Source organism: Typha angustifolia, chromosome 7, assembly GCF_048772165.1.
Source record: "Typha angustifolia cultivar Huaian chromosome 7, ASM4877216v1, whole genome shotgun sequence".
In the NCBI taxonomy this organism is placed as follows: domain Eukaryota; kingdom Viridiplantae; phylum Streptophyta; class Magnoliopsida; order Poales; family Typhaceae; genus Typha; species Typha angustifolia.
This window is the reverse complement of record NC_133245.1, coordinates 1,854,868-1,869,270: the sequence shown is the minus strand read 5'-3', so window position 1 is coordinate 1,869,270 and position 14,403 is coordinate 1,854,868. Positions and strand designations below refer to the sequence as shown.

General features: G+C 41.8%; 2 protein-coding genes and 1 pseudogene across 2 annotated transcripts; 1 reads left to right on the top strand and 2 right to left on the bottom strand.

The window, feature by feature from the left end:
- Positions 1-25: 25 nt before the first annotated feature.
- LOC140763804 (zinc finger AN1 and C2H2 domain-containing stress-associated protein 16-like) lies at positions 26-2,516 on the bottom strand. Its single transcript, XM_073102158.1, has 2 exons — positions 2,346-2,516; positions 26-1,091 (listed from the first exon to the last, which is right to left on the bottom strand). The coding sequence occupies exons 1-2, from the start codon at positions 2,442-2,444 to the stop codon at positions 336-338; spliced, it is 855 nt and encodes a 284-aa protein (XP_072958259.1). The 5' UTR covers positions 2,445-2,516; the 3' UTR covers positions 26-335.
- A 614-nt stretch (positions 2,517-3,130) lies between these two features.
- LOC140763276 (uncharacterized) lies at positions 3,131-6,651 on the top strand. Its single transcript, XM_073101387.1, has 2 exons — positions 3,131-3,876; positions 6,261-6,651. The coding sequence occupies exons 1-2, from the start codon at positions 3,214-3,216 to the stop codon at positions 6,417-6,419; spliced, it is 822 nt and encodes a 273-aa protein (XP_072957488.1). The 5' UTR covers positions 3,131-3,213; the 3' UTR covers positions 6,420-6,651.
- A 2,286-nt stretch (positions 6,652-8,937) lies between these two features.
- On the bottom strand, positions 8,938-14,321 carry LOC140762108 (uncharacterized; annotated as a pseudogene).
- Positions 14,322-14,403: the final 82 nt, after the last annotated feature.

Genomic DNA, 14,403 nt, shown 5'->3' with positions numbered 1-14,403 from the left:
AAAACATCAGTAAGTCCAGAGGAAATAGGAAGAGATGATGTATACTCATAATAGTGAAATTTACACTTGAGAACAAACTTCGAGTTATAGAACGGTGCATACAATCTTAGCACATTCAAAAAGGAAGAAGAAATTGATGAGTTTTTATGTGGACTAAATCAGTATCATCTTTTCAACAATCAAGCAAACCAAATACATAACTTTGCTCAAATGTTCATGAATATTTCAAAGAAACAAGAAGACAAAAAATTGATCACAGGTATTGTCAAGCTGGACAAGGGACAGACAAATTCAACAGAGAAGTATAGAAGAAGTATCAATCACTGAACAAATTGTTATGATTTTGAAGTTCCTCCATGGTCCCTTTCGACGTGCTCCACCAACAACACCGGGTCACGGAATCCCTTGCTGCATTTGGGGCAAACATCAATAGTTACCCTATTACGACCTGGTGGAGCATTGTTTTGATGAGATCTCTCAACATGTTCAATCAGAGCTGACACGGTGGAGAACCTTGCTTGACATTGAAGACATTGCTCCACAAAGGCACCACCATTGCTACTCTGTCCCATTCCTTCTCTTGTCTTTTGGAATGCTTGGGTAGTTGCATTGCTCAATTTCAGCATGCCAGCTTCAGCAGAGGCCCGGACACTTGATGCTGCATTTAGAAAACTCGAACTCAACCATGATGAATTGCTTTTCGATGGTGACTCACCCTTTTGACCTCTCTTCAACAGCCCTGCGAAAGGGAAGCTAGGATCTGATTTCTTAGGTCCAGGACACTTGTGGTCAGGCCCAAATCTATGCTTTAAGCAGTGGTCATTGGTGCAATCTCTGCACCGGATTGTGTTAGAAAATGTTAGTGTTTCTTTGCACCCAGAAACAGGACACCTCTTTTTCTTGGTTGCTTTCTGATAGTTTGATGGGTCACAATCACTATTAACATGAGTATCCCAAGTGATATTTGGGTCTTCGTTTGGAATCAGGCGAACACCTTTGGCACAAAGTGGACACACTAGGACCGTCACATCGTTCTGATTTGCATTTGGACATAAATGCTCAGTGTAACTTCTATGTTGAAGACAGAACACCTGTCAGCAATTCATGAATCATATAAACAGTATGTCCACAGCTTGTATATACATGATCACTAGAAACAGGAGAGAATCTAAGAAGCAAATTATAAAAAAATAAATGTTACAGCATATGCCCATGAAATATACTTGATCTATATTGCTATCAGTAACAGCGCTTTTTTCCTTTTATACAAAGAAAATACTTTAAACTTTATAAAAGCAATGCAAACTGTTAATTGTGTATGATTGAACTACTAAAAGACACCAAGCTAAAATGAACTGATTACTTTAAACAGTATTCTCATTCTATGCATTCATTACTTACTGCATTATATTTGTAGCAAAGCCAGCGAGTGTTGTCTAAGGTCAAGGAACTCAATGTTTGGAAGTGAATAGGCGGATTGGAATTTGGAAGTGAATAGGCCTCTGACTTTATTCATTATCCATCTGCCCTCAAATTCAATGACCATGCTATATGCCAATAGATTCACAGATAGGTTGACAGAGAAGAGAACATGGTACTCATACATAAAACATTGGATAAGAGAACTGTACTGTGAATTCCATCTGTCACAAGTTTACCATCCCGGAATTGGGAGCAATATAAAAGTTCAGGGTCAGGAAAGTTAATCGGATTAAGATTGAGTGATCTAGGATTGTAGGTTGAGGAAACCATTAAGTGAATCATTAAGAGTAAGTACATAAATATTTATGGACGCATTATATATGACACTCAGAAAAGAAATAGGACAAAGTGAGAAAGTACTAAAAACTCATCACCAAAACTATTTCTTGCTTCTATAAATCAATCATGTATTCTGCATGGGAATTCTATAGAAAATATAATTCATCTGAAATAATTCGTTTATATCAAAAGAATCAAATAAAAGGTTCCTTATGCCGGAAATCAAATTAAAGGGCTGTCTTTGTTCCTGGATATACGGAATCATATATGCGTCTGAAATAATTGTGCCGCCCCAGATACGAGAACGCAAAATTTCAGTGCCTAATCTACTCAAAATTTTGGGCACCTTGATTGCAAACAAATCATAGATTTCACAACTCCTTCCCCTTCCCCTTCCCCAACAAAGAAAAAGTCATACCAACATCCAAATCCCAAAACAATTTGAAGGGGCCGACCATACACCAATATCTCCGTCTATAGCAACAGATCAGGAAACCCAAAGGACTCCCTCAAGTTTTTCGATTCATCTTAATGCATCTGAATAGACTAAAAAGGAACACAGAATCGAATCGAGAAAGGGATACCTGCTTGCATCTATCACAGGTGAAGGGCAAGAAATCGATCTGCTTGCAGTCGTCGACGCTGCAGTGCTTCCCGAGATTGGGGAACTCCGGCGTTCCCATCAATCGACCAAACTGCTACGAAATCATCGATTTGAGAAGGCGAGACGAAGAAGCGTTTCCTTTTATAAAAAACGGACGGGTTGAACTCGGCAGCAGCGTCGGGAAGACGGCGAGGCTTCGAGGCGTATGACTGGCATGGACCCACACGGACCTGGTATACATGGACGCGTGGCTAGAAAGCAAAGAAGTCGTATTAACATCGTGCATTCACGCTTTTACTGTATATGTCTTTCCAGAGAGTATGTTTAGATGAACCGTCGGATGGAGATCGGACGGGTCATCATATATTCGTATTCATACATTTAAGTGCATCATGGTTATCAAAGGTGAAATGTTTGAAATATTAACTTAATCGTCTTAATCTAAAAAATAGCTATACAATAGTCGGTACACGTCAATGAGTCATAAGTCCTAATAAATAATGAAACACTACAATATTAATAGATAATAAATCATTCACAATTAACAGTGAAGATAATTAATTGATTAATAGAGTCTAAGTTCTCGGTGGCCCGATTGTGATCGTTTGATTGGTTGGACCTAATCTAAACCAATTTCTGGTCCGCCTTAGCCACCTAAACATTGTGCTGCTCTCGACTCAAGAGATAAGCCCACCGCTACTGTTAACGCGATCCCAGGAAGAACCCTAGTTTTCCTATCTCTATCCAATATAAAAGCTTCTCGTTCCATCCTCTCGCCTTACTACTCATCTCGCCTCCCGCCTCCTCGAGCTCCCTCGGAAATCTTACCCCGACTTAAACCCCAACAAATGGCAGAGAGAGGCGGCGGCGATCGAGGCGGATTCGGTCGTGGCTTCGGCGGCCGTGGCCGTGGAGACCGTGGCCGCGGCGACAGGCGTGGCGGACGGCGAGGTGGGCGCCCGCAGGAGGAGGAGAAGTGGGTCCCCGTGACCAAGCTTGGACGCCTTGTGAAGGACGGCAAGATCCGTAGCATGGAGCAGATCTACCTCCATTCCCTCCCCGTGAAGGAGCACCAGATCGTGGAAACCCTAGTTAAGAATCTTAAGGACGAGGTCATGAAGATTATGCCGGTTCAGAAGCAGACACGTGCCGGTCAGAGGACCCGGTTCAAGGCTTTCGTCGTCGTCGGCGACGGCGACGGCCACGTTGGCCTCGGAGTCAAGTGCTCCAAGGAGGTCGCCACTGCCATACGTGGCGCGATCATACTGGCCAAGCTCTCCGTGGTTCCGGTGAGGAGAGGGTACTGGGGTAACAAGATTGGGAAGCCGCACACTGTGCCTTGCAAGGTTACTGGCAAGTGTGGGTCCGTGACGGTTCGCATGGTTCCGGCGCCGCGTGGGTCTGGGATTGTGGCAGCTCGTGTGCCGAAGAAGGTGCTCCAGTTCGCTGGGATTGAGGATGTGTTCACCTCCTCCCGCGGATCAACCAAGACTCTCGGAAACTTCGTCAAGGTCAAATTCTTGATCCTTTCTCTAGATGCCTTTGTACACGGATTAGCTACCGACTGCTAGTAACTTGTTTGATGCTCCAATACTTTATGCAGATAAAGATAGACCTTTACATTTGAAAAGGCCGTTTATTTTGTTTGTTTTATTGAAGTCGAGTAGATTCTGCATAGATTAAAGTTACATGTTATTTTTAAGTATGCCTAGTCAGTTACCAAGCTATATTTCCAATTTCTATTGATCTTCAGTGTTTAGATCCACTTTATTAATGTTTTCTCAATTGATAGATGCTTCTTATTACTAGATGAGACAAATAAACACAGGAATTGAGTTCTAAAAGTAAGTCACCTAGTGTAGTAATTGAATGATTATTTGCTAGCCCACATTGTTACCTTAAATAGACACAAGGTGTGAGTTTGTGAATATATTTGTCAACCTTGTGATGTAACAGGATTTGCTTGTTGGAACTTCTAAAATTATGAAAGTAATCTCCTAGCATTCCATCTCCTCAGTGATGATCAACATGCTTGTTAATAATTATGCTACGTAAATTGTTGTCATATTATTAAGCTCTATTGGACCAATAGTATATTTTTTGCTAGTATTATTTGTTATGTTATGTTCATTTGAAGTGCGCTCATAGAGTAAAACAATACGGGGGAGAAAAAGATGAATTCACACTTTCATAGTGATTGTAACCGTCATTGTAATCGATATTGTCATAGCCCCATAACGATGCCTTTCAGTGTACAGTATTTGCAAAATTTTGGAATATCATAAAGTTAATTTGTTTACTATCAAAACTTTGGAATACCAGAAAGGTAATTAGTTTACTATTCTTTCCCTTTATCATGGCATGGCACTTACATTCTTAGTCAATGGTTTTATACTTTCTTGAATTTCTAATGCACACAATACTTTATCATTTAAAGTGACATTGAAGAGAACTGTATGTTGGCTATGACATATTTTCATATTAAATCTGTTTGTTCCTGTAGTTTAAAAATTCTGTTTATTTAGTTTTGGCAATCACATAGTTTGAATGACAGTTTGAACACTTTATTGATATGGGCACCTATTCTTTCCTTTTAACTCAACACTTGGAGGAGTGTTATTGCTACATCAATTGCATCTGTTATGTTTTGATGTTTTCTGTGTGAGTATGAGCTGCCTTTTTACTCCAATGAAGGTGGGATAAATGTAAGATATTCACTCAAAATATACCATGGTCAGAAAAATTTCAAACAAAATTGACTGGGAAATTTAATTACATTTGTGAGAAAACTATTACAATAAATTAAAATACTTAGGGAATAAATTAGATTAAGTACAAGTTATAATTATTTAGAATTACTCACAATTTTGAGGAGTATAAACCAGATTCTGGTTGTGTTCATCAGGACAAAAGCCCAATCTTGGGTAGCTTAATACTGCTTGCTTTATTTACATGATTACTTTGTTACTCTGAAATCCACGAGGACTAGGGTTTATGGATCTTCTTAAGCTGTGAGTATCTTATATATGTTTCATTTTGAGTGTGACAGGAAATTTCCAGTTATTCTTTGGCCTTCTTCCTTTCTGTCCTTGCTTTCCACTTCTTTCGATTTTGACAGTATCTGCTAGAGACAAATTAATGAAACGAGTGATTATCTCCAAAAATATTGGGTACTGATCAGGGGTTCTTCTGCTACTTGGGTTTTACTCTGTTGTTAGGAGTGCTTATTTTGTTCTCCAACTGTGAAATTTTGTACCCTTAATAGCTGGTAGGAATCTTGAACTAGAACCATCTAACATATTCAACACTTTTGTTGGAAGATATATATTCTAAGATACCTTTTATTTTAAAAGGTTTAATTAACAATTTGAGATTGTATTGTAGCTTGTTAAACTTTTTAAAATAACTGCCTTATGGTTGCTGCGTGAGAACACTCCATCGCTCACAGTGTCTACATTTTTAATTGCTTTTTAAAGCAGAAGAATCTGGCACTATGCATATGCAGATGATGTTTCAGCTGAAGGGGGGAGAGAGAATTTGTTTTAGTAGTGGGAGTTGATATTAATGAATATTGCTTTATAATAAAATTGATACATGGGAAACTTGCAACCAAAGAAGCATGTTCTCCCTATATAATTGTTTACTATTGACATTCACCACTTGTATCTCTTAGCCATTTATTGTAGTGTATTTGTGTATACTTCTTTGTCATGGTTATGTTCTGTTTTTGTTACATGTTGCTTCAGAAGTAGTAAAACCTACTTGCTGTCCATTGATCCATAACAACCTGCTGAATGATTTGCATGCTGCTAAGATTTGATAGCTGCAAGTTATTGTTCCTTCTGCACTATGTGCAAACTGCTTTTTCTCTAAAAAATGCTTATTTTTAGTGCAGGCTACTTTTGATTGTCTCATGAAGACCTATGGATTCCTGACACCCGACTTCTGGAGGGAGACTCGCTTCAGCAAATCACCCTTCCAGGAGTACACTGACTTCCTTGCCAAGCCAACAAAGGCAATCCTTCATGAGGATCCCGAGAAGATTGAAGCTTAGAATGCCTGAGAGTTTTCATAATTTGTCATCCTCTTTTGTTCGCACCATGCAAGATCGGATTGTAGTTGTTTGGTGAAGTGGACAGACACATTAGCAGCTTGACTTTTTCTCCCTTTTCTTTTCTTCATATTATAGCGTCTTATTTTGGTCTGTATTTGGATAGTTTAACGCATTGATAAAACATCTGAAATTTTGTTGCGACTGCTCTGCTATCTATTAAGTTTTGCTCCAATTGCCTGCAGTTGCAAATTTTTAGAGGAGCTTCTTGTTTTACTTACATGCATCCTGTTTTATTATTTGCTCGGCCTATATGATTCTCACGCTTGCGACAATGCTTCATCCACTCACACACACACACACACACACAAATAAATTAAGTGAACTTAGTACAGCACAATCAATCTTAATGTAAACAATAACAGCACTAGGATACTTACACCGGAGTAGCAAATTTCACTTGTTTTCTGCTTCTTTAAGAGTGCAAGCCGAGTCGGAAGCCGTATTCGTCGTATAACTAATCGAGATGGAAGTGCAAGAGGGCCTCTGCATAATCGAAGGCCGAGCGGTGCCATCCTCTTTCTCTAGGAGAAGCAACTAGAGAAGCAAGTTCCCTGAACTTCGATCTCGTAGAATCCATGTATACCTAGTTAGTGAAGAGTTAACAATAATTTCAATCTTTTCCTTTTTGCGAAACAACCTTCGTGTCAAAAAGTTCAGATAACATCTAACAATTGATGTGAAATTAATAGAGTCAGATGTATTATCTTTTTAGCTTAAAAAATTGTTCTCTCAGACGTAAACGAGAAGAAGAACGAGAGAGCGGTCAGACCCACCTCCAAAGCTTGCCCCAAATTCTCTTTAACTATTGTTATCTGCATATAGGTTTTGCAACAAAGGATGTCAAGCTTCTCTACTTGGTAGGAGAGTCTATTTTGTTTGCCAATTTGTGATGCTTTGTACCCTGCAATAGCTGATGGGAATTACCTTGAGCTAGTGTGGAAGATTGTTAGTAAGCTGCCGTTATTGTTTTTTAACAACCGAGTAAGAGAATGTAATTGTAACTTGTTAAACATTTATAAACAAACTGCCTATATGTCTGCTGCGTGAGAACACTCCATCAGTAAGTGTATGCACTTTGCCACTTTAGAAAAGTTACCAAGCAAGCACATTCCAATAAGTCACAGAGAACTATGAGCTTTATATTCTATATTTTAATACTCTATCATAAATTTATGGGTTGACGCCTTTTAATTAGTCTAAAAAGTAAAATTTAATTTAAATAGATAGAGTTTTATATTTTCAGATAAGGAGGAGTATAACAATATTTAAAACTATAACCTCTAGTTTGATACTATGTTAGATCACTAATTACATTGAAAGCTTAAGCTATTAAAAAACGGTTGCAAAAGATTTTATGCGAATATAATAAGTCAATCACAATTAACCAAGCCACAATCAAAGACAAATAATTTATGTGAAAACCCCTTCAATGTGAGAGAAAAATAATCTAACCTAAGTTCACCTCAAATCTCCACTATAATTAATAATATTAGGATCACAAAGTTCTTTCTCAAAGTAAGACTAACCGATCACAAATATTAATAGTTATTTTATTAGATCACAACTAAAGAAGAACAATTAGCATACTTTATAACAGAATGAGAACAATCTCAAAAAAAAAAAAGTAATGGATTTGACGATTAGTTTGAAGTTTTGTTGAGGTCGACTAAATAAATACCGATCTGATACTAGTTTTGCTTGTTTGGTCCAACTAGTTTGAGAGCTCTCTCTCTCTCTCTCTCTCTCGTTGCCACTTGCTTTGGAAAATTAATGGAACAAGTAGCTTCTCAAGGGCGGTAGTTGAGATGATTCCCTCTCAGACCCTCACTAACCCTCACTGACCCACAGTTCACATCTAACGACTAAAATTATATTAAACTAATTAAAACTATCAATTAATATGATAAGGAGTATCGGTCACCATTTTACTTTTTTAAGAATAAACTAATCTATTTTCTTTCTCTCTAGTATGATCTACAAATTAAAATAAACTTATGGATATATCTATTAATATTGAAGACCTTTGAGTTGTTAACGTTAGAATGTGAAAAAAAATTTGTACGAGGAGAGGGCTCTATGAGATAGCACTCTTCTATTATATTTGAGTGGGATTGGAGAGGAAAAATTATTTATATTTACATCTCTATTTACATTAGATCAGTGGATTGAAGTTTTACATTGCTGGTCAATGTAAGCAAATGGCAAACTATATAAATCTTATCTCTTATTCTTTTTTATTTATGGTTTATATTTATTTTAGAATCTTTATTTGTGATTCGATTGGGTATTTAAAGATATCTATATTTAACATCTTGATTATAAATTTCTCGTTTAGAATTAATATTAGCTTTCTAAATATTTAGTTTACTTTAATCTTTTATTATACTATTAGATTTGTTTATGGGTATTTGAAAATCGTTTCTCAGCTGCAGATTTCTAACGCAACGAATTGGTAACAGTGCACAATACCATCTTATTCCACAATTAGTATTGAATAATCACACAAACATTATTGAACACAGTACATTTATTTTATTGAACATGATACATTAGTCGGAATCATAAATTTCACTTCTTTTACGTTTTAAGAAGCCAAGCAGAGGGAGATGAACCAGAAGCCGTAACCGACTTGGAGGAATACATGACGTCGCCGGAAACCGTGGTGGAGATGGTGGAAGTAGTAGCGTAATTACGAGAAGCTGAGCTCGAAAATCCTGCTGTAGACGTTGACAATATTTCTTGAACATCCATCGGCGGCTCAAAGTACATGGGCACCGGCATTGTGGGAGGTAACGTCGGCAGTGGCGCCTCTAATTTGAGGGTGCTAATAGCCTCACTAATAGAAGGCCGTGCGGTACAATCTGGGTGCGCGCACCACAATCCCACAACCATCAATCTCTCAATCTCTTCTTCCACTTCCAACTCCCCATTCCTTACCCTCCCGTCGGCAGCTTCAAGAATCGCCTTCCTTCCATATAAATCCCAGACGTATTCTACCAACCTCACCTTTATTGGGTCTTCGTTGATCTCCAGGGGCCTTCTTCCACAGGCGAGCTCGAGCGCTACTATCCCGAAGCTATACACGTCCGACTCCTTGCTGGCCTTGCCGTTGATGACGCATTCCGGCGCCACGTAGCCCATCGTCCCTGCGAGAACCGTTGTTTGGGATCCGTGGCCGTGGTCGACGAGCCTCGCGAGCCCGAAGTCTCCGAGCTTAGCGTTGAAGCCAGAATCGAGCATTACGTTGCTCGGTTTGATGTCTCTGTGCACCACGTAGCTCTCCCACTCTTCGTGGAGGTAGAGCAAGGCCGAGGCCAAGCCGAGCGCGATGTTGTACCTTAACGACCACATCAAGAACCTTCCCGTGGTGGTGTAGAGGTGGGAGTCGAGGCTTCCGTTGGGCATCAGCTCGTAGACGAGGAGGAAGTCACCGCGGTCGTGGCACCAACCGACGAGCTCTACGAGGTTGCGATGCCGTAGCTGGCTTATGATCTTGACCTCGGCGATGTACTCCTTCCTCCCTTGCTTCGACCCCTTTGAGACTCTCTTGATTGCTACCTCAAGGCCGAGATCCTTCAACAATCCTTTGTATACGGCTCCGAAACCTCCCTCGCCGAGCTTGCCCTGCGCGGCGAAGTTGTTTGTCGCGGCGGCCAGTTCACTGTAGGCGAACCTCCTCGGTCCCCTCCCTTTGGCAAACTCATCGTCCATGGATTCATCGTAGTTCTCATCATCTTGATTTTCTTGCTGTAGTTCTCCTCTTCTATCCTTCTTCCGCCACCGAATACACCACAAGCAAATAAAACCCATCAAGCACACCATGACCACCGCGCCGGTAGCCAAGCCTATGATTATCGCTGCTATGCTCTTTGTGGTCTTCTCTGTGCTCTCATTGGCTTGCATACTTGAGGTAAAATCCCAATATAGGATCTGATGTAGCTCGACATAGGCACCCGTGGCAGCCGAGAATCCGATCGATACATTCTCCGGCAGTACTTTGCTAAGATCAATAGTATGAGAGAGACTAGATTTGCCAGTGAATACTGGGTTATCCCCGTAGGTCACGAAGAGGCTCAAATTACTCGTGGTAGCGTTGTAACTGATCCAAGCGTTCGCCGTCGACCCATTACTGATGCTTGTAGGCCATGTGACACTTGCAACAGATATGATAGAGCTGACGTCGATACCGAAATGATCCGGGCTCGGATCCCACTCGTTATAGAAGGGGTCAAACTCCACTGCTACCGTCTGGTTTGTGATGCTCTTGGAGCCATTGAAAAGGCCGAGGTTGCCGCCATATGAATATTGGGGGATACTCGAAGGGTAAGAAGAGAGGAAGAAAGCAAGGCCGTCGCCGTGGTACGTTTGATTTGTGGCGTTGATGATGAATTGGAAATGTGTGGTGAAGTCAGCTACTTTGCCAGTGGTTTTGTCCCAGAGGATAACCGGATCCTTGTAGGCTGCTCGGCCGGTGCTCCAGATGATGTCCTCGTCGGCTCCATCCTTGGTGAGCCAGATGAATTTGTTGAAGGACGCGTCTCCCTGGAGATCGATCATGGCCGGCAGACTCTTGGTGCCGGGGTCAGAAAAGTTGAACTTGAAGGATAGCGAGCTTGCAGGGAAGATCAAAGAGGCTAAAAGGAACAAGAAGAGGGCCAGGAAGATACTAATTTTTGCGTTGCAGGGCCAGGAAGACATGGCCTCAGATAATGAATGGGGCGACTCCACGACGGCTTATATCAAGATAGACTTGCTTCATTTCCTCCACTTTATAAATTATAAACAAAAGAGATTAGAGGAGCAGATCCCAGGGTTGGGAATTAAAGGCGTTAACTTCATAGCATAAACGCTTTACCATTAGAATATCATCTTGTTGGTAAAGGTTGACTATGTTTCTCCAATGCCAAGTACATCCAAAATTAACTTGTACCATGCATGCAGTAGCTGGTAGAAATTACATTGAACTAGAATCATCTAACTTGTTTGTCAATTTTGGTGAAAATTTTTCTTCTGAGCTGCCTTTTTATTTTGTAATAATTTAATTACCGAGTAAGAGAATGCATTGCAACTAACTGCCTTACGTCTGCACCACGAGAGCACTCATCAATCAGTGTGTGAACATTGAATCATTGACTGGTACCTTTCAATGTATGCATGCAGTTCATCATGGACAGTTTCTCTTACGTACCGCATAAGTGGGCTTGCTGGACGATACATTACCAACTTGGCTTTTTTTTAATTTCGTATATGGATAGTTTAATTAGTTTAACTTATCCGTAGGCTTGAAGTCTTGTTCAGATCGATTAAATAAATGCATATATGCTATTTATTAACTGTTGTTGAGACTCGTTCTTCCTGGCTTTTTCTTGCATTTGAAAATTAATCTTCCAGCTGGTACTCTTTCACGTCGCAGCAGTTGAGTTACTCCCTTGCTGGCGTAATGATGAATAGATTAAAAAAAACGAAAGATGTAAAAGCTATCTCAAATTCATGGAAATATTACATTTTAGAACCGGAAGCATAAACTCGGATAATAAATTTCACTTGTTTTATGCTTTAAGCAGCCGAGCAGAGTCAGCTGAACCAGAAGCCGTAGAAGGGTAACTAGAAGGGTAACTGTAAGCCTCGATCGAGCTGGAGGAAGTAGAAGGGTAATTCGAAGTCGAGCTCGAAATACCAACCGTAGATGTCGTGTTCAAAAAGTTGTTCACATCCGCCGGCGGTGCATAGTACGTGGGCACCGGCATCCTAGGCGGCAGACTCGGCAATGGTACCTCTGACTTGAGTGCACTAATGGCCTGCCTAATTGAAGGCCGCGCAATGTAATTTGGGTGCACGCACCACAACCCCACAACCATCAACCGCTCTATTTCTTCCTTCACTTCCGACTCTCAATTCGTTACCCTTTCGTCGGCTGCTTCAAGAATCGTCTTCCTACCAAAGAGATCCCAAACCCATTCCACCAACCTCACTTTTCTCGGATCCTCCTTCATCACCACGGGCCTTCTTCCACAGGCGAGCTCGAGCGCCACTATCCCGAAACTATACACATCGGACTCCTTGGTGGCCTTCCCTGTGATGATACATTCTGGTGCCATGTAGCCCATAGTCCCAGCCAGAACTGTAGTTTGGGATCCTTGGCCGTGGTCGACGAGCCTCGCGAGGCCGAAATCTCCGAGCTTAGCGTTGAAGGATGAATCGAGCATCACGTTGCTCGGCTTGATGTCACGGTGCACCACGCAACTCTTCCACTCTTCGTGGAGGTAGAGCAACGCCGAGGCCAAGCCGAGTGCGATGTTGTACCTTATCGACCACGACAAGTACCTCCCCGTGGTGGTGTAGAGGTGGGAGTCGAGGCTTCCGTTGGGCATCAGCTCGTAGACGAGGAGGAAGTCGCCGCGGTCGTGGCACCAACCGACGAGCTGCACGAGGTTGCGATGCCGTAACTGGCTTATGATCTTGACCTCAGCGATGTACTCCTTCCTCCCTTGCTTTGACCCCTTTGAGACTCTCTTGATTGCTACCTCAAGGCCAAGATCCTTCAACAATCCTTTGTATACGGCTCCGAAGCCTCCCTCCCCGAGCTTGCCCTCCTCGTCAAAGTTCTTCGTTGCAGCAGACAGTTCGTTGTAAGCGAACCTCCTCGGTCCCTTCCCTCTCTCAAACTCATCGTCGATGGATTCATCGTAGTTCTCATCGTCTTGCTCTTCTTTCTCTTGTTCTCCCCTGCCAGCCTTCTTCCTCCACCAGATGCAGCAAAAGCAAATGAAGCCTGCCACCAAGCACACCATAACCACGCAGCCGGTAACCAAGCCTATAACTATTCCTGATGTGCTCTTTCTGCTCTTCTTTGTGCTGGTTTTGGGTTGCAAACTTGAGGTAAAATCCCAATAGAGGATCTGGTGTTGCTCAAAATAGAAACCCGTGCTAGCCGAGAATCCGATCGATATATTCTCCGGCAGTACTTTGCTAAGATCTATAGTATGAGAGAGACTGGATTTGCCACTGAATACTGGGTTGTCCTCGTAGGCCAAGAAGAGGCTCAAATTATTCGTGGTAGCGTTGTAACTGATCCAAGCATTTGCCGTCGACCCGTTACTGATACTAGTCGGCCATGTGACAATTGCAGCAGACTCAAAATTATGGACGTCGATACCCACATGATTCGAGTCCGGATCCCACTCGTCCTTGTAGGTGTCAAACTCCACAGCTACAGTCTGGTTGTCGGTGCTCTTGGTGCCACCGTAAAGGCCGAGCTTGCCGCCCGAGGAACGTTGGGGGATACTCGAAGGGTAAGGCGAGAGGAAGAAAGCCATGCCGTCGCTGTGATCCTTACCGGTGGCGTTGATGATGAATGAGAAATGGGTGGTGAAATCAGCAACCTTGTCAGTGGCTTCGTCCCACAGGGGAATCGGATTCTTGTAGGCTGCTCGGCCGGTTCCCCAGTTGACTTCCTTGGTGAGCCAGATGAATTTGTCGAAGTATGCATCTCCTTGGAGATCAATCATGGCCGGCAGACGGTTGGTGCCGGAGTCAGAAAAGTTAAACTTGAAGGAGAGCGAGCTTGCAGGGAAGATCAAAGAGGCGAAAAGGAACAAGAAGAGAGCCAGGAAGATACGAATTCTTGCGTTGCAGGGAGACATGGCCACAAAATGAATGGGGCGACTCCCACGACGGCTAATATCAAGATTAACTTGCTTCATTTTCTCCTCTTTATAAATTATAACTGTGAGAGAGCAGAAAAGATATATCCCAGGGTCCACTGTTTCTTGCTGCGGACAAGGGATTTATAAAGGCATAATCTTCGTAGCACAAACGTTCTGCCATTAAAATAACATCTTGTTGGTGAACGTTGACTATGCCGAGCTTTTGACCAAACTAGCCCGCTCTTAAACCTTATCTGCGGAAATAAATCATACCTCAA